At 59.3% G+C, this 17,558-nt stretch overlaps 4 protein-coding genes across 5 annotated transcripts; 1 reads left to right on the forward strand and 3 right to left on the reverse strand.

Annotated features, from left to right (window-relative positions):
- Window positions 1–1,008: 1,008 nt before the first annotated feature.
- SLC25A28 (solute carrier family 25 member 28) lies at window positions 1,009–4,938 on the reverse strand. Its single transcript, XM_053949618.1, has 4 exons — window positions 4,615–4,938; window positions 4,281–4,509; window positions 3,456–3,512; window positions 1,009–2,103 (listed from the first exon to the last, which is right to left on the reverse strand). Exons 1-4 carry the CDS (start codon window positions 4,915–4,917, stop codon window positions 1,586–1,588), a joined length of 1,107 nt encoding a protein of 368 aa, XP_053805593.1. The 5' UTR covers window positions 4,918–4,938; the 3' UTR covers window positions 1,009–1,585.
- Window positions 4,939–5,585: 647 nt separating this feature from the next.
- ENTPD7 (ectonucleoside triphosphate diphosphohydrolase 7) lies at window positions 5,586–10,556 on the forward strand. Of its 2 annotated transcripts, none has more exons than XM_053949265.1 (12): window positions 5,586–5,671; window positions 5,742–5,909; window positions 5,988–6,193; window positions 6,272–6,422; window positions 6,774–6,877; window positions 6,951–7,007; window positions 7,273–7,421; window positions 7,495–7,664; window positions 8,428–8,752; window positions 8,848–8,933; window positions 9,050–9,211; window positions 9,363–10,556. In XM_053949265.1, exons 1-12 carry the CDS (start codon window positions 5,664–5,666, stop codon window positions 9,589–9,591), a joined length of 1,815 nt encoding a protein of 604 aa, XP_053805240.1. In that variant the 5' UTR covers window positions 5,586–5,663; the 3' UTR covers window positions 9,592–10,556. The 2 variants fall into 2 exon arrangements, with proteins under 2 accessions (XP_053805240.1, XP_053805241.1); XM_053949266.1 differs by having other exon boundaries at window positions 7,498–7,664.
- A 655-nt stretch (window positions 10,557–11,211) lies between these two features.
- LOC128791541 (V-type proton ATPase subunit e 2) lies at window positions 11,212–12,883 on the reverse strand. Its single transcript, XM_053949268.1, has 4 exons — window positions 12,738–12,883; window positions 12,611–12,658; window positions 12,239–12,383; window positions 11,212–11,974 (listed from the first exon to the last, which is right to left on the reverse strand). Exons 1-3 carry the CDS (start codon window positions 12,839–12,841, stop codon window positions 12,290–12,292), a joined length of 246 nt encoding a protein of 81 aa, XP_053805243.1. The 5' UTR covers window positions 12,842–12,883; the 3' UTR covers window positions 11,212–11,974; window positions 12,239–12,289.
- Window positions 12,884–13,053: 170 nt separating this feature from the next.
- Window positions 13,054–17,522, reverse strand: LOC128791804 (cytochrome c oxidase assembly protein COX15 homolog). The gene is made up of 8 exons (XM_053949702.1): window positions 17,287–17,522; window positions 16,654–16,776; window positions 16,244–16,430; window positions 15,652–15,819; window positions 15,103–15,184; window positions 14,628–14,782; window positions 13,610–13,723; window positions 13,054–13,347 (listed from the first exon to the last, which is right to left on the reverse strand). The coding sequence occupies exons 1-8, from the start codon at window positions 17,520–17,522 to the stop codon at window positions 13,216–13,218; spliced, it is 1,197 nt and encodes a 398-aa protein (XP_053805677.1). The 3' UTR covers window positions 13,054–13,215.
- Between the last annotated feature and the right edge of the window lie 36 nt (window positions 17,523–17,558).

Here is a 17,558-nt window from a genome sequence, read left to right on the forward strand (position 1 = left end):
CAGTGCAGAGGTCCCTGCCCCCAAGCCATGCTGGAGCCCAAACCACTGAGGGCAGCACATCGCCTTTGCTGACCCAGAAGCTTTTCCAGCCACAGGAAAACCCCTCTGTCCTCACCACAGCCCACCCCAGCAGTCTTTTGGGCAGGCCAGGCCAGCAGATCCTCTGGAGCAGCTCTAATCCAACCCAGATACCCACCGGCAGCACATACCACAGCTGTGAATGCATTTCCTCCAGGGAATTATTTTGGGCATGCCTCCGTGGGACACCTGCCACACCTGAAAACACTGGGAGAGTCAGGCATCACCCACGAGCACCCTGTTCAAGAAACCCAGAGATCTGCTCTGGGCAGGTCAGCACAATGAGGCAATACTTTAGTGCTCAGCTGACAGCTCCATAGTTGGGTGGGACCCTGAAATAAACTGGAATCAAGACAATTAACAAGTTAAAAAAAAAAAGTTATTTTACTAATTACCACTAGATTGGAAAATATATTAGCATTTTGAGCAATCATGAGATGCTCATCAAGCATCAAACTAATCTAATTACTCAAACTTATGGGGCAAAAGCTCTGCTGAGCCCCAAATCTCCTGTATGAGGTGCACAAAGCCTACCAGCCTCACTCAGCACCAAATTCCTGTGCTGCTCCTGATGCACAACCCCTCCTGCCAACATCTCCATTTGGAGCAATTTGGAAGCATCCTGAGGACCCCCAGTCAGACTGAGGGTGTGGGACTACTTTGCCAAGGAACATAAACATCAGCTTCTCCTCCAGGGTCACAACTCACAGCAGCAGCAGGCGATGGACCATGACCCAGAGGGGATGGGGCCACCCTCATCCCTGCGTGTCACCAGGGTGACTGGGCCAGACAGGCCCCCTTCTCCCACCAGCACCCCCACACTGCTCTTCCCTCCCCTGCTCTGGCATCCATCAAGAGTTCAGCACAGGCACAGCCAGAAAGACACAGTGCTGGGAGCTGGGCCATGCTGGAGTAAGAATGGGACATGAGAACAGAGCAGAACTGTTTTTATTGGAGGTGTCAAGAGCAGGAACAAGAACAAACCTACAGGCTCCCTCCTCAAGTGCCATCCTCCCCTCGCCCACCACCACCACCACCGGGGCAGTCAGCATCACGTGTGCGTGCTACGAGACAACGGCCAAGACTTGCACTTTGCTTCAGCCAAAAGCCAGACGAGGCCCCTGCTGTCACCCCCTCCTCGGTGACTGCGAGCTCAGCTTGGCCCTGCTGGGGGCAGGCCAGGACATTCACCTTCCCCCCGGAGCAGGGCTGAGTTTTGCGTGAGATGTTGTGGTAAAGGGAAGCCAGGAGCACAGCTCCACCGAAGTGCCAGGGCATGTGACCTGGGCTGCAGCTCCCAGCAGGACATGGCGGGGGAGCCCAGCAGAGAGCAAGCTGTGCAGCCTGAGCAGAGCTGCAACAGCCACAGGCAAAAAATGGCATTGCTAAACCCCAAAGGGCTTCGCTGCCCCCTCTCTTCAACACAAACCAAACCAAAAGGGAGAGGGGTCAGAAGACACACCAGGAGGGGATGTGAGACGGGTCTGGAACGGCGTTTGGCTCTGGATCACTTGCCAGCCCGACGCTCCTCCTGGCGCTTGGTAAGGATGTATTTGAAGAACTCGTATACAGACCAGGCAATCGCCGTCGAGGGCATCTGAAAAATGACTCTGGCCTGGACCCCTCTGAAGTAGGCGGTCACACCGCCCACCTGGTACACCGTCCTGAAGGCATTAGCCATGCCTGTGATGTGTCCGCTGATGTTGGAGCTCAAGGCCAGGGACTCCTGGGTGTTGAGCAGCGTTTTGCAAACGTCCAAAGGCGTAGTGGCGGCAGCAGCGACAGCCCCCGCGCAGGCTCCAGAGACCACGTGGGAGCCTGGGTTGTACTGTCTGTGGGGGTTGAGCTGCTCTTGCAAGAACTCATAGGTCATGAAGTGAATGGCTTGGAAGGGGATGTTCATGGTGAGCTGGGTGGTGTAGCTGCGGTAGAAAGCTCCGGCCCCTTCGTTGCGCCACACAGCCCGTACACAGTCCATCACGTGCTGGTAAGGCGAGTTGTACATCTGCATCCTCTGCTTCACCACTTGGGACAGGCGGCGGCAGCGGCCAGGACCCAGGCACAGGGGAGAAGAGGAGAGAAGAGAGAAGGGTAAACACAAAGCCAGGCTTCCTCCAGCTGCTTGGAGTTGGGTCACACTGGCCTAAGAGCTGAAGAGACAACTCGAACCACCAGTGCCCCTGTGTCTCCAGACATGACACCAGCTATTTAAATCTGCTGAGACATCACTGTCACACAGACATCACCACTATGAAGCCACTCACATGCCGCAGCCCCGGGGAATTTCCTGATAACCCATTGCTTACAGTCCAGATCCACCCTTGCTCCCAAGCAACCGATGTTTCCCCATCCACTGCTGCAGAGCTATCACTCAAGCAGAAGAACCAGTCTCTTATTTCCCATACAGCTCTTGATGTGGATAAGACTGTCCCTCCCCTGCCACCCCCACTGCAGCCCAGAATAACCACAGCTCATTGCAGAGCCCACTAGCCAGGAACTGTTAGCAGCCACTGCCAAAATGCAGCCACTCCGGGCAAGGTTCAGATGCCAAACCCCCCTAACACATCCAAGAGCGGGACAGGGGAGTCCAGAGCACAGCCTGCCACTGTTCTACCTCCCCCCATCTCAATGTGAGCGTAAGGAGCTAAAAATGATGCGATGCTGAATTACTACAGTCATGACAAGAGAAGCTCCATGACAATGGTCTGGCAGCTGCCTGCTCCTCGGGGTCCCTGTCATGCAGTGGGAAGGCAAGATCTGTACCCAGAACAGCTGGAGCCTGCACTATCACAAGCCCTCCAGTTTTAAGAGGGAAAAATACCTTCATGACTGGCCTTTCCTCATTGCTTCTCCTCCTCCCACCACTTCCATGGACTCAGTAAAATTACTAACTCCCTATACCTTTTTCATATATACCAGGCTCATAGAAATAAGCATCTTCCAGATATTTTGCAAGCTCTCCCTTCTCCCAACTTGTCTAGCATGTTTTTATACCCCACTCTTGTAATTTTCCTCTTGAACACAGGCCCACAACTGTACCACCTCTTCCCTAGATCTCAATACAGCAGTGCCCAGCTTCCATGCACTTAGAATGACTTTGGCAGTGCCAATCACATCTCTCTTCCCTTCTCTCCTGCATGGAAGGCCCATGCCCTCCCTCCCAGCTCTTCCTAAACCATGGTTTGCTGTGCTCCTGAGTGTTCTACCTACCCTGTCCATAACAGGCAGCTAGCAGGGTCCCTAGCTGGAGCCATGGGCCCCCAGAGAACCCCCGCAGTCAGGCAAGAACAAGAACACTCTTTGTACTACAGAGGGGATCCAAGAGGCTTGGGCAGACCCTGATTCTCCCCTCTCTGGCAGGCCAGGACCACCATTACCTTCAGCAGGGTTCATGGCTGCATCGTGGAGCAACGTTGCTACACACCCGGCTGCACCTGCAAAACAAGAACTGCCACATGTGAGGGTGGGAAAGGTGAGGGACCCTGGGACTCCACCACAGCCCCAAGTCCCTGGCCAAGGCACAGGAGGAGGCTCCTGGAAAAGGTGAGATCTGAAGGCAGCCTCCATCTCCCTTCCAAAAGGCAGGCTGGTCCTCAGGGCTTCCCACCCAGAGTGAGATAGAGAGGGAGAAGATGGTGACAGGCTGCTGTGTCCCGTGGGGTGACCGGGACTCATTCGTGCCCACTCCTTGGGGGACGGGCCAATGCCACCAGCTGGCAGGGAGGCCTTAGGATGGCGAGTGTCCTCATGTCCCGCTGGCACTCCGCTGTACGCCTGCCAAGGGCAGAACACACCCTGCTCTCCCCTCAGCCCCACGCTCCCCCTACTGTGGCGGGTCCTTGAGACGAGTAATGGGCACCATGGCGACATGGGCTCCAAAACCATGTGGCACTCCTGGGGCGAGCTCTGGCACTGCCAACGCACGGGCCACGGCCAGTCCCAGCTTGTCTGCAGGCAGCTCCTGTCCACCAGCATCCTTCTGAGCCAGGGCCACTAACCTGCTTCAGGTCAGATACCTGGCAGCAGCTCTGGCAGGCGCGGAGCGGTGCTTCCCCGTGCCCGGCACCGTGCGGCTGGCTCACGGCTGGAGAGAGCACAGGGCTTTAGGATATCCACGGCACCCCGACCCCGCGGCGGGACCTCCCTACCGCCAGACCGGCCGCTCCCACCCCGCTCCCACCCGGGCGTGGCGGGGCCGGTACCGTTGGCCACATGGCTATTGCCCCCTGCGTGGATAACGTCGCTCAGCGTCTTTTTTAACTTTTCGTAGCAGGCGAAGTAGAGGGCGTGCGCCGGGCCGGCGCCGGTGGCGGTGATGTTCAGGCCGCGCATGGGCCGCCAGACGCCCTCGGTGCGGGCGATGCGCCACAGGGCCTCCAGCACGTTCCGGTAGCGAGCGGCCGGCTCCGGCTGCAGGCTCTGCATCCGCGTCTGCAAAACAGGGCGGGCCCGGCCGTGCGGCTCGTCAGACCGTGCCCGGGGCTCCCGCTGTGACGCCCCGTCCCCTCCCTCCCCGCGCCCGCGCGCCGCCGGCACCTTGACGCAGTCGATGGGGTACATCACGCAGTGCTCCATGACGCCGGCCACGGCGCCCGCCAACATGTGCGTGGACACGGCGGCGCCTTGGGGCAGCGCCTCGTAGTCGGGGGCGGGCGGGGAGCGCGGCTCGGGGCCCCCCGGGCCGGGACCGGGACCCGGCGCCACCTCCGTCTCCGCGCCGCCCCGCCGCGCCCGGCCTGCGCCGCCGCCGCCCATCAGCAGCAGCAGGACGCGGCCCGACTCCGCGCCGCCCCGCGCGCCGGGGCCCGCGCCCGCCCCCGCTCCCGCCCCCAGCTCCATCGCGGCGCCGCCGCCGCCGCCGCCGCCCGCCGCCGCCGCCGCCGCCCCGGCCCGCGCCCGCCGCGCCCCGCGCCGCCCCGCCCCTCCCCGGCGCCCATTGGCCGCCGCGGGCCGGCGCCCGCCCCTGGAGCGCGCTCATTGGCTCGGCGGGCCGCGCGCCGCCCACGCACGCCGCTCTAATTGGCCGCCGGCGCCGCGGCTCCGGCGCCGCCACTGGCCGGCCGCTTCCACCGCTGCCCGTTGGCCGCCGGGACTGCCCGCCCTGCCGGCCCTCGCAGCCCATTGGGTGTCTCAACTTCGCGCCCCGCCCTACCGCGCAGCGCATTGGCCGGCGCGCCCGCGACCTTTGGCCCGCTCGCCCCGCCTCTCCGCGGGGCCGAAGAGTCGCCATTGGTCGGCGAGTCCGCCACTCCGGACGTGGGCGGGTGCTGTGTATTTGGGCGCCCGCGATTGGCTGGAAGCCTGCGCGTGACGCCTCCCGGCGAAGGTCGGACGCGGGAGCAAGGGCGAAGCCGGGCACCGCCCCCTCCCGCGCGATGGGGGGGCGCGTCCCGCCCAGTACGATTGGTCGTCGGGCAGCGTGGGCGTGGCTCCAGCGGGGCGGGCGGAGCCGATTGGTCGCCGTGCCGCGGGGGGCGGGGCTCCGCCCGGCGGGGCGCGGCGGCGGCGGCGGGCGGTGACGTGTCCGCCGGTGCCGGCGGCGGTGCCGGCAGCGGCGATGCGCGGGCGGGCGGCAGCGGGCGCACATGGCCAGGTGAGCGGGGCCGGGCCGGGGGGTCGAGGCCGGCGCGGTGCCGGTGCTCAGCAGTGGTCTCTACCCTCAGGGTCGGCGTTTTCTGCCCGTCGTGGCGCTCGGTGGGACCGTGCCCGGGGCCGCGGCAGCGCCCGGCTGTGCTGGGGCTCGCTCTCCTCTTGGCGCTGCTGCTGCTGCTGGCGGCCGCCGTGCCCCGCCGCTGGGCCGCGCCGTCCCGCGCCTCCCGGCGGGACGAGAGGTGAGCGGGGTCTGGGCTGCCGGGGAGCGGGGTCACCGCCGGCCGCCGGTGCTGAGCCGCCGTGCCGCCGTGCCGCAGGTACCTGGCGCGGGCGGAGGAGCTGACGGCCACGGACACCGAGGACTCGTCCCTTAATTACGGGGTGGTGGTGGACTGCGGGAGCAGCGGGTCCCGGGTTTTCGTCTACTTCTGGCCCCCGCACAACGGGAACCCCCACGACCTGCTGGACATCAAGCAGATGAGGGACCGGAGCAGCCGCCCCGTCGTCAAGAAAATTAAACCCGGTGCGTGCTGCCCCTCTCCGAGCCCCAGCCCCCCGCTCACGGACGGGGCGGGCTGGCTCACGGCGCCTTCCTCGCCAGGCATCTCCGTGACGGCGGCGGCCCCCGAGCAGGCGACCCCCTACCTGCGGCCTCTGCTGCGGTTCGCGGCAGCGCACGTCCCGCCGCGGAAGCACAAGGAGACGCCGCTGTACATCCTGTGCACGGCGGGCATGCGGCTGCTGCCCGAGCGGTGAGTTCGCCGCCCTTGTCAGGCGAGCCAGGGATGTGCCGGGATCCCTCCGAACCGAGGAGGAGCAAGAGAGCTGCCTGCTCTTGGACTTTGCGGGAGAATCGAGAATCCTGTGGGGGGAATTGAAAAAGGAAAGGGCGCGTTGTAGGGGCGAGTGGCAAGGGATGCAGAAGGAGGGTTTGAGCATGCTGGGAGGGAGCTGAGATCTCGAACAAATAGATCTATTTTTCATCTCCAAAACATTCTGGCTGCGGCAGCAGAACTTGTGGGGTTGAATGGGGGCTGTAGTGTGGTGTGATTCCTGGTCTCTTCACCAGCATCAGCATCTGTCCCTCTCCTGCACACTTGCAGGCAGCAAGCTGCAATCCTGGAAGACCTGGTGACAAATGTGCCCCTGGAGTTTGATTTCCTCTTCTCCAAATCACATGCAGAAGTGATCTCAGGGAAGCAGGAAGGTAGGAGCTGCCACAAAGCACTGCTTGTTCCTCTTTAGTATATTGTTGTAATGACCTCTTCTATCTTGTGCAGGTGTCTATGCATGGATTGGCATCAACTTTGTCCTGGGACGGTTTGATCATGAGGATGGTGAGTCTGGCTGCTTGTAGAACAGCTGGGAGGGTCTAAGCAGAGCGTGCTGGACTTTGTACCAGTGCTGTAGCTAAGATCAACCTCTGAAGCACGTCATACGTGTGAAACTTTCCTAAACCTGGGAGGTGATCCTTGCAATTGGCCCTTGGGGTCTGCCTGCAGTGGGGGAGGAGCCCTATGAGGCAGCTCTGGGGTGATGGTGGAAGGGAGAAGATGCTGCCCCAGGCCTTGCCTCTTGCTGACATGCTGCTGTGGGTTGCAGAGGAGGATGCAGTGATCACCGTAGCACTTGGGGACCAGGGGAAGTCCCTGGTTCGGAAACGAACAGTTGGGATCCTTGACATGGGAGGCGCCTCCCTGCAGATTGCCTACGAAGTGCCCGACTCCGGAGCCATCTCCTCCCCGCTGCAGGTGCGTGTCTGGTCCCCGAGAGCAGCTCCTGCCTTCCCTGGATTGCTGCTGATCATGGACCTATGTGTGTCAGCAGGAGGAGGCTGCTAAGAGCTTGCTGGCAGAATTCAACCTGGGCTGTGACGTGCAGCACACTGGCCACATGTACCGTGTCTACGTCAACACTTTCCTGGGCTTCGGGGGCAATTTTGCCCGGCAGCGCTATGAGGAACATGTGCTGAACCAAACCTATGTGCACAACCGGTATTGCTTCCTCACCTAGTGGTGCCCCCACTAGAGCATTGTGAAATGGGGTGCTGGTTCCTTCCTGCTGTGCTCTCCCCCTTGGATTTGCCTCATGAGCTGCCTGTGGTGATAACAGTGCCCACAGCCACGCTGGCAGCAGCTGGTGCCCGGGCTGGCACAGAGTGCTTGGCTGCTGTTGTTCTCCAAGCCTGGCAGGCGTTATCAGTGCCACAGCTCCCTGCCTTCCTCCTTCTCTCCTTGTGACAGGCTACAGGGAGGCCCCTCCTAGTGGCTTTTGGCTTTTCCTGCTCTGACTTCCCCTCCTCCAGCACCGATTCACTCAGCACATCTTTCCATTGCATCCCTACCTCGAGCTCTTCTGTCTCCTGTCTCTCCTTTCCTTCCAAGAGCACTACATGAAGCTGTCACCACAGTTGGAGGCTTGGTGCCCAGGTACTCCTGTGCCAGGAGCAGCCCCTGCTTCCAGATCTCCTAGGGGCTGTGCAGAGGCACAGTTCCCCATGAGCTGGGTGGGGTGGGCTGTGCCTTGCTGCACCCTAGAGGTGCTCAGAGCATGTAGCTGCAGGGCAGCGTGACAGATCTGGTGAGTTCAGCCTTAGCAGGAGGTGGCAGGGCAGGCACCAGCTCTGCAGGACACAAGAGGACACAGCCTGGTCTGGTGCAGAGGGTATCTGGATGTGGGACAGGGCTAGATTAGGCTTTTGGGATGTGGTATGGGACCCCCTGTGCAATTGCCATTTTTTCCTGGACTGTTTTCCAGCCTGCACAACCAGCAGACAGGGCTGAGCCCTAAGATGCCCTTCTTGGATCCCTGCCTGCCTGTGGGGCTGGAGGACACGGTGGTGAGGGGTGGCCAAACCCTGCACATGAGGGGACGAGGGGACTGGCAGGCCTGTGTAAAGCTGCTGCAGCCCCTCCTGGCAGGGTCCAATGGCAGCCATGCCTCCCTGGTGGAGACCTACAAAGCACCCATCGACTTCAGCAACAGCGAGTTTTACGGCTTCTCAGAGTTCTTCTACTGCACCGAGGACGTGCTGCGCCTGGGGGGCCAGTACAGTGCCCCCACCTTCACCTCTGCTGCCCAGGTGGGTGCTGCTTCAGCCCAGGGGAGCTGGGCTGCTCCTGGGGCTGGGAGTGAGGGTGGTTTCTCTGTTCTGAATCCCAACCTCTCCTTCCCCAGGAGTACTGCAGCCAGCGGTGGGAGGTGCTGACTCAGCGTTTCCGCGGTGGCCTCTACTCGGCGCATGCTGACCAGCACCGGCTGAAGTAAATGGACGTGCTGGGAGGTGCCATGGCTGCACCTCCTGGGGGCCTTTTGCTGGGGTAAGGGCCCGGCGCAGTTGTTAGTGTCTGGCTGATGCTCCTGTGTGCTGTGTCTGCAGGTATCAGTGCTTCAAATCAGCGTGGATGTACCAAGTCCTTCACGAGGGCTTCCAGTTCCCACTGGACTACCCCAGCCTGCGCACAGCCCAGCTGGTGTACGACCGGGAGGTGCAGTGGACGCTGGGAGCCATCCTCTACAAGACGCGATTTCTGCCACTCAGGTACCATCGGCTGGCAGGTGGCGTCACGGAGAGGGGTGGCTGGGGAGGAGCAGGAGTAACTGCACTGGGTGAGGGCTCTGCACAGAGCACGGTAGGACCCTGGCAGTGCCCCACTGCATCTCATGGCCGGTCCTGATGTTCCTCTCCCTAGGGATCTCCGTCAGGAGAGCATCCGGCAAGCACACGCCTCCTGGCTGCGCCTCTCTTTTGTCTACAACCACTATCTCTTTTTTGCCTGCATCCTGGTCGTGGCGCTGGCCATCGTCCTCTACCTCCTGCGGCTGCGCCGCATCCACCGCCGGCAGCTGCGCTCGGCCCAGCACACCCTGCTCTGGCTGGACAAGGTGGTGGTGCCGCTGGGCCAGGGAAGCGTGCCGTGATGCCAGAGGTGCCCAGCATCCAGTTGTACCAGCAGAACTAGGACTGGCTGACAGCCTGGGCTCTGAGAGCTTGGACTCTTCCTTAAAGACCATCTCAAAGTCTGCACTCCATCATCTCTGCATCAGAACTGGAGTCTGTGGGCTGAGGCAGCTATAGACACGAGAGCTTTCCTCTCCACCTTGCCCCAGTCCTAATCTTTGCATTCCTTGGCCTCTGGCCTTTGCCTCACTACATGGTGTAGGGCAAAGTCCTCTGCTACCAGCAGGCTCAAGGCTGCAGCCCTGGCAGATCCCTCAGATAACAGGACACTGTATCACTGAGGCAGCCAAACCAGGGCTCTGGCCTGAAACACTGAGCCACCCCATGACTCAGCCACCAGTTTGCAGAGCAACCTGGTGAGGTGCTGTGGTTCATCACCTGGGGTGGCCTTCTGCAGGCCCTGACAAGCCTGGGGCTGGGAGAGTGGCAGGCGCGAGCTAAGTTACTGCAGGAACAAGGTAAACCGTGAGTTCCACCAGGCTGCTCTGCCCAACCTGGCCCCTCTTGGAGTATTCCTGAAGGGGTGTCCTGCTCTTTGCTATGTCTTCCCTCTGAGGACAATCCTGCAGTCCTACCGAACATCCCAGACTGAGCCCTGAGGGCTCACTGATTGATTTTTGAGGCTCCACCAAAGTGGGCTGTCTTTTCATTCCCTCCTGGGCACAGCTGCCCTGTGCTGTCCCAGGTACTAGTGACAGGAGCTACGGTTCTTTCCTCCAAGAGGGTGGGCTGGGCCTGCCCCTGGGAGAGCCACCTCAGTCCAGCCCAGCTCACGGCCCCAGGACAGGCCAGGGCCGAGCTGTGCACACAGGCACAAACCTTCCCTGGGGCTGGAGCCCCACCGATGGGCCAATGAAGTTTGTCACTTTACTGAACTCAGCTGTTCCCATTCCTGTAGCAATAAACAAACCCCTTGAGCCATCCAGCACTGTCTCATTTCCTAGCAAGCAGCTCCAGCAGCGATGGTGGCATGGCTGGGTAGCTGCATGTCTGCACAGCTCTGCTGCTGCTTCCTGCTGCCACAGTGGGATGATGGAGCTCCTTTCCTGCCAGTATTGTTCTCTAACTCCAGCAGGACTGAGCTTAACTGAGCTGCTAGCAGCAAGGGGAGCTCTGATCCAAACCAAACTGCTGGAATTCTTGGAAACAGAATCCTTTGCTGCCCTCTTCCTAAGAGGAAAAGCCTGCCCACTCAGAGCCCCTCCAAGATGTCGGTCTCTGCTTTTTTACTTTATTCTTCACCTCACCCGAGTCTTAGCTGCCTGGCAAAGAGGCCATTGAGCTGTTCTACCACCACGGAAATGGTCCCTGCACAGCTGCAAGAGGCTGGGCAAGTACCCAGTTCTCTCTAGCACACACAGTTCCCTCCCTGTGACCCTGGTCCCACAGCATGAGCACACAGGTGCCATCAAGGATAAAACTTTCCACACACCAGCCTGCTGCAGACCTCCTCAACAGCTGAGGATCCCAGCCTTGTTCTCATGGTGCAAGAAGAGTGCTGGGGAAAGGAAAGGTGTCTGAATAAGGCCAAGACTGTTGTTCAGCCTCAAAGCAGCAAGTGACTCAGCCTTCAGCATGACTTACTAGAAAAACCATTTATTTCCACAACACAATCTAAACGACACAGACAAATAAATAAGTACAGATAAATTATCTGATAAATAAAGGGAAGCCTGAAACACAATGCCCTACTCGGCTCTTCTCAGAACCTGGACCCATCTTATGGTGGAGATACCTAAACACTACTGCAGCTGCCTCACTGCTTAGGTGGGAGACAGCCCTCTTTCCATCCCTGCCAGCAGACCCCAACACCTCCCTTATCATACCCAAGGGGCTCTGCATGCTCCTCCAGGGTCAACCCTCCATTCTTCCAGCCTCACCACATGGGACTGGCCAGACCACCGAGGATGCAATGGCTCCTGTGTTCTCATGCAGACGGGCAGCCAGTGGATGTAACGATCAGGGACAGGGCAACTAGTTGGGCAGCTTAAGCTACGAGCACGGGTTTCACGTGGGGGCTAGGGCTGAACACACCAAGAGGGTAGGACAAGCACTGCTGGGACAGGATCTGCTGGCACCACACACAGATCCCTCACAGGGGGTGCTCAGTCACTGCAGCATTGGGCCAGCTGAAGGGATCTCTCCCTGGCAGTGTGCCTGCTCCTAGGGCCGGATTAGTAGGCCCTCATCCAGGGATGCTGCCTGCTGTGCTTGGGCGCCCAGCCATCCATTGGTCCAGGCTGCAGTGCTCCAGGTGTGCTTGGGGAGTGGGTCCAGCCTCTCTCCCAGCACCTCTGGGGGCTGTTTGGTACAGGAAGGTAGAGGCTGGAACAGCTACAAGAGCTGGGGGAGGGAGAAAGGAAGAGAAGTTAGCACCAAACCGCATTCATGAGCAAGCTCCCACAAATTTGAGAATTACAATGCTTGATTTGCTCAGGCCCAGCACAGAGCCAGCAGCCCACACTGGGACCTGCTCACCACAGCCACAAGGCACAGAAGCCAAAGCACTTCCCCCAGCCCAGCAAGGGCTGAGCTGCAGCTCCCTCCCCAGCCAGATACAGGCAGGCAAGCAGGGACATCTGCCATCCCAGCTCTCTGCCCACTCACGGTGATGGTTTGATGGTGGTCTCTGTTGAGGTGCCAGCTCCCAGGGACTGCTCACTCCCAGAGGAAGCGCACATACCAGATGGTCTCGTTCTTCAGCTGAGGCCCGAACAGGGGGTTGGCCTGGGCCAGGATGGCGATGAGCCAGCTGCAAAGGGACGGATCAGCCGCCATCAGCCGCCATCAGCCGCCCTGGCAGGACCACAGCGCCGGGAGCGGCTGCTGCCCCGCGAGAGATGCGCCCGGGAGGGAGGCGGGCCGCAGCCCGGGGACTGTCCTCTCCATCCACGGAGGAAGCTGGGCAGCAGCCACCGGTCTCGGTGAAGCCAGCGGAGGTGGGGGGGAAGGGTACCGGGCCCGGCCCGCGGTACTCACAAGAGGTAGCAGCACACGGCGGTGGTGACCAGCATCGTGATGATCACCCTGCGGACACACCGGCGTTAGCACGGAAAGGCCCAGCTCCAGAACCCCCGACCGCGGTACCCCCCGAGCCCCCACTCACCCGCGGTTCGGCCCCTTGGGCACGAACCAGGGGGCGGCGATGCCCACGAGGCCCCAGAAGGCGGAGAAGAGGACGAGCGGCAGCGCGAAGCTGTGCGCCGTCATGGCCGCTCCGCACCGGACAGCGCCCCGCCCACTGCCGCGCCGCGCCGCCAATCCGCGGCCGGAGCGCGCCGCGCCGGCGCCACCGTCGCCTCCCATTGGCGGAACCGCTCGGCTCGGCCCGGCTCGGCTCGGCTCGGCCCGGCTCGGCTCGGCCCGGGCCCCGCATCCCTCCGCACGTCGCTCCCAAAGGAGCACCAGCCAGACACAGCCGCTTCACAAAACTCCTTTATGTTACAAAGCTCGCACTCACACCCGCCGCCGCCTCCCGCGCCAGCCCGGCTGGGCGCACATCGCCCTGCGCACCCGGGGCTCGGGGGCTCGGCAGCCCCTGCGTCCGGCGGTGCGGCTCCCCGAAGGGCTCTCCCGCCGGTGCGTTACTTGGGAACTCTCCGGAGCTCGCTCATGAGCCACAGGGCCACGCTGAGCAGGGCCAGCGAGCCTGACTGGTGCGTAGCAGCCACAGGCGTAGGGACATAAAGCAGCAGTGTGCTGATGCCCAGGCCCACCTGCCAAGAAGGGAGAAGAGGTAAGAGCAGTTGTGGATGCACCACGGATACCATTCCCAGCACAAAGTGTGGTGTTAGAAAGGCTCATGGCCACACCATGATCCACCCCAAATCCAGAGTGTGCATGCAGCATGGTGAGCTGTAGGATCTAGGCAGCTCTACCTCTCAGCTCTGTACTCTTGGAGCCAGCACAGATCCAAGTGGGGTCAGGTCTGCCTTGTCAATGTGCTGCAAAGGAGTAGGAAAAAGATAAGGGCAATACCTGCATGCAAGCTACGGCCAGTAAGGAAGTCACAGCCATCCTGGTCCTTCGAGGGAGTGGGATCTTCCTCGAGAAGAGGTACAGTGCTGTGACAGCTGTGATGGAGGCAATTCCCTAGAGGAAGGAAGGGAAACAACCACCCTTCAATGAAAGTTCAAGGGAAATGGGTGCAGTGGCCTTTGGCTGTGCCTTCCATGCAGTAAAAGAAATTGTGTGAGAAGTATTTAACTAAAGAAATGTATTACTGGCCATGACCAAATCCTAGAGCTCCCACACCATCAGGTTAACAACCCTGAAATTTAACTGAAGTTACAGAGAATTTTATTTTGCTCCAAATGAATGCTTTAGTTTTTAAGAGCTTCCTCTCATTAATTTAAGACATTTGAGATTGTGTCTGCCCTCTCCCCAGCTGCCACACTGACAACTGAAGGTGGAAGCTGTCATCTGGAAAACCGATCTCATTTCCACCACTCAGCTATAGTTCACCAGCATAATCTTGCTGTGCAGGTCACCCAAGGTGATCCAGCTTAATCCTTCTTTTTTTAGTCTTAGCCACAGCTTAGTTCACAGCAGTGCTGCCAGTGGTATTTAATATCCGGATTGATCTAACTAGCTGAGATAAATTCACAGGGCACTACTGTGCAAAACAAGTTCAGAAATGCTGGAGGAAGCATTCAATATCAGGATTTCCAAGTTTTATTTCACACAGCTTTCCCAGACATTTCAATAGCAAGGAGACCCTTCCCACACTGTAGCTCATGTTATGGAAAAGGAGAATCAGAGAACCAAAGTGTTACTTGCGCAGGAGGAAGAACTCCTTAAGGAAGAAGGCCACACTGAAAATAAAAAACAATGCTAAACTTCCTCTTCCTGCAGAAGCAAACTGGTAAGACGCTCTCAGGCCCTTTGGACACCCTAGAAATCACTCAAGCTGACAGAACCACAGCCCAAAGAAGACAGCTTGGCTGCAGGAGGCAACCAAGAAGCAGCCCAGACATATCAGGAAGACAGCACTTACCAAGATCCTGTGATCAAACTGTACAGTTGTAGGATTCTCAAAGATATTTCTCAGCACGGGAGAGAAGGCAAGGAGATCATCTGGGATCCAGCGCTCCCCCATTTTGGGGAAGGAATTGTACACAAGGCCAGCATCCAGCCCTGCCACAAAGGCACCTGCAATTCCAGAGTAGAAAATGAGACTACCAGAGTATACAAAGGTGTCACTCCAGGGTGCACAGCTCTCATTCAAGAGCTCAGCTTGATCCTGAATTTCTTTTAGCAACATAGACAGAGATCACACAGCACAGGAAGGCTGGAAGGTGCTTCTCCACCTGTCCAGGAAAGACCAGTGAGGAGGTTCTGGACTGTAAGATCCCTGACAGCAGCAATTTTCCCAGAGAATGGATGGGGTTGCTCACAGGAAGAAAAAAAAAAAAAAAACCAAACCAGCAGAGGAATGAACTGCACGAACTGCACAGCAGAAAGAGCTTTACCTGAAAGAGCAGTAAGAAAAATGAGAGCTGTAGTGCCATGAGCATATTGTCTCAAGCGAAGGAGCTGTTTGGTTTCTGGCAACTGTAAAATAAAAAAAAAAAAAAATTAAGGCATTTGCAGTGCTGTTGGCAGCAGCTAAGAAAAGCCTTCACAACATACACAGGCCAAAGGGTTGGTGGCCTGTATTTTACAGACCAACACAGAGCCACACTTCAGTGGTCCCTCAAAACGACAGCTAATCAAGTCCAGCTCTGTGCAGAGACTGAAGTGGCCCTTGGACAGTTACTGGCACAAATAATTTAGCCCAGCCAGGCACACCCCTGGCTGAGCTTCCACAAATTCTGAGACTCATCACTTACGACCCAAACAGCACCAGCCAAAGCAAGTGTCCCATAGCCAAGAAGTTTACAGAATGGGTATTTTGTAACACTGTAAGTATTAGATCAGAGTCAGGAACAGAGACTACCAGAGAAGCACCATCAGCCTTCACATCCTTTCCTTACCTTCACATCACACCCAACCCTCTGCCCTGATGCACCACTCCATACCTTGTGTTGTGGAAGCAGCAAAGACAGCCCTGTCCACAGGCTGGCAGAGTACAGGACCAGCGCAGAGCCCAGGTGTGCTGCCAGGCGGTACTGACTGACCCGAGGGATGTCGTAGGAGTCTGGCTTCTCTTCCAGCCCGCTCTTCACCATGTACCATCCCAGCAGCCCCTAACAAAACAGGAGAGGGCTCAGAGCCAGACAGGACAGCAGCAACTACTAAAATGGGATAAACATTAGGGGCAAAGCAACTTGTTTCCTCTACTTTCAAGTAGCTACCAGCACTGACACACTGTCATGGCGTCACTGACTCCAAGTTATCATGACTCCCACTGTCTTAGTTATGCTGCATCAGAAGATATCAAACTGGCAGAGGGCAGGTTTAGATTAGATACTGGGAAAAAAATCTGTGCTGTGAGGGTGGTGGGCACTGGAACGGGTTTCCCAGAGAAGCTGTGGATGCCTCATCCGTGGTCAGGTTGGAGGGAGCTCTGAGCAAAGCGGTCTAGTGGAAGCTATCTCTGGTTGGGGGTTGAAAGCAGACGATGGTTACGGTCATTCTGTGATACGCAGAGGCTGTCCCTGATGCTCTCACCTGGAAGCAGACCAGCCCGCAGAGCGCGAGGACGCGGCCCTTGAGGGCCGGGCTGAGCCAGCCGCGGCGCCAGAAGTAGGCAGCAGGCAGGATGTAGGCCAGGCCCACGGCGCGGCCCCACATGCGGTGCGAGTACTCCATGTACCAAATGAACTTGAACTCCGGCAGCGTCATGTCGTGGTTCAGGCTGTTAAAGGACAATAAAGCAACTGTTTCACAGCCCCCGCTGGGCTTTGTGGGATCGCCTTCCTCGGAGAACGGCCGGGAACAGAGGAGCCACCACCAGGCAGGCTTTGTGTGCCTTCCCAGTGACTTCAGAAAACGTTTTCCTTCTTACAATAGTTTTATGAGTGGCTCAGTCGCAGGAGGGATGCTCTCAGCCCACCCTCCTTCCAGTTTTGCACACTCACATTTTAAACTCTGGGAACTGCTGGTACTTCTGGAACTCGGCTTCCCACTCCTGCTGTGTTCGGGGGGGTTTCATCTCCTTCACCAGGTGCCAGTCGACCATGGAAAGGCCTGATTCTGTCAGCCTGGGAGCAGAGACACGAACAGGCACAGCTCACTCCCTGACAGTCAGCAAATCTACTGAACTGAAGTGAGAGCTGTTGGCTGCACAACAACCCAGGAGCTGGGACGTCAATGGTCCTTGCGGGACCCTTCCAAGTCAGGATACTCTCTGGTTCTATGATAAGTCTTAAAACCCTTTTTCAGACAATCCTCAAGCTCACAACTAGGAACAGGATGGAGATCAGAGTCTGTGAATGACCACACCTGAAACGATGATAAATGTGTAAGAGCTACCCGCAGTGGCATCCCGTGAACAGACTCCCCGGTACTCCCAGCCCTATCCCAGCACGTCCCCTTGCAGCCAAGAGGGGAAGGCACGGGGGGAGCTCTCACAGGCTCTCTCGGGGTGGCTCTCGGTGTGGGGACAGCCGCAGAGGGTCACCGGCGGGGCGGACCGGAGGGCACACACGGACGGCAGCCTCCATGGACCCGCTCCGCGCCCCTCCCGGCGGGGCTGGGGGTGCCGCGCTCACCTGGTGACGCCGCCCAGCACCACGGCACCGGCCACGGCACCGCTGCAGGCCAGCAGCCATCGCCCCACGGCGGGCGGCGGCGCGGCGGGCTGGGGCGCCTGTTGCAGCAGGCGGCGCGGAAGGCAGAGCCGCGGGGGGAGGCGGCCGTGCGGCGGCGGTGGCGGCGGCGGTGGCGGTGGCGGCGCGGGCCCCCCCCGCAGCAGCCGCCGGGCCCCGCCGCGCGCCGCCCGCAGCATCCCGAGCCACCCCGGAAGTGTCGCCGCCGGAAGCGC

This window comes from Vidua chalybeata, chromosome 8 (assembly GCF_026979565.1).
Source record: "Vidua chalybeata isolate OUT-0048 chromosome 8, bVidCha1 merged haplotype, whole genome shotgun sequence".
NCBI lineage: Eukaryota > Metazoa > Chordata > Aves > Passeriformes > Viduidae > Vidua > Vidua chalybeata.

Coding starts and splice junctions, on each gene's coding strand:
- LOC128791541 (XM_053949268.1), bottom strand. CDS start 12,841: ATGACGGCGCACAGCTTCGCGCTGCCGCTCGTCCTCTTCTCCGCCTTC. Junction 12,659..12,737: donor CCCAAGGGGCCGAACCGCGG/GTGAGTGGGGGC, acceptor GTGTGTCCGCAG/GGTGATCATCACGATGCTGG. Junction 12,384..12,610: donor GCCGTGTGCTGCTACCTCTT/GTGAGTACCGCG, acceptor GTCCCTTTGCAG/CTGGCTCATCGCCATCCTGG.
- ENTPD7 (XM_053949265.1), top strand. Junction 6,878..6,950: donor GATCTCAGGGAAGCAGGAAG/GTAGGAGCTGCC, acceptor TATCTTGTGCAG/GTGTCTATGCATGGATTGGC. Junction 7,665..8,427: donor CAAACCTATGTGCACAACCG/GTATTGCTTCCT, acceptor ACTGTTTTCCAG/CCTGCACAACCAGCAGACAG.
- LOC128791804 (XM_053949702.1), bottom strand. CDS start 17,522: ATGCTGCGGGCGGCGCGCGGCGGGGCCCGGCGGCTGCTGCGGGGGGGG. Junction 15,820..16,243: donor GCGGGCTGGTCTGCTTCCAG/GTGAGAGCATCA, acceptor CTGTTTTGTTAG/GGGCTGCTGGGATGGTACAT. Junction 15,185..15,651: donor TGCTGCTTCCACAACACAAG/GTATGGAGTGGT, acceptor TTTATTTTACAG/TTGCCAGAAACCAAACAGCT.
- SLC25A28 (XM_053949618.1), bottom strand. CDS start 4,917: ATGGAGCTGGGGGCGGGAGCGGGGGCGGGCGCGGGCCCCGGCGCGCGG. Junction 4,510..4,614: donor ACCCCATCGACTGCGTCAAG/GTGCCGGCGGCG, acceptor CCTGTTTTGCAG/ACGCGGATGCAGAGCCTGCA. Junction 3,513..4,280: donor CAATAGCCATGTGGCCAACG/GTACCGGCCCCG, acceptor CTTGTTTTGCAG/GTGCAGCCGGGTGTGTAGCA.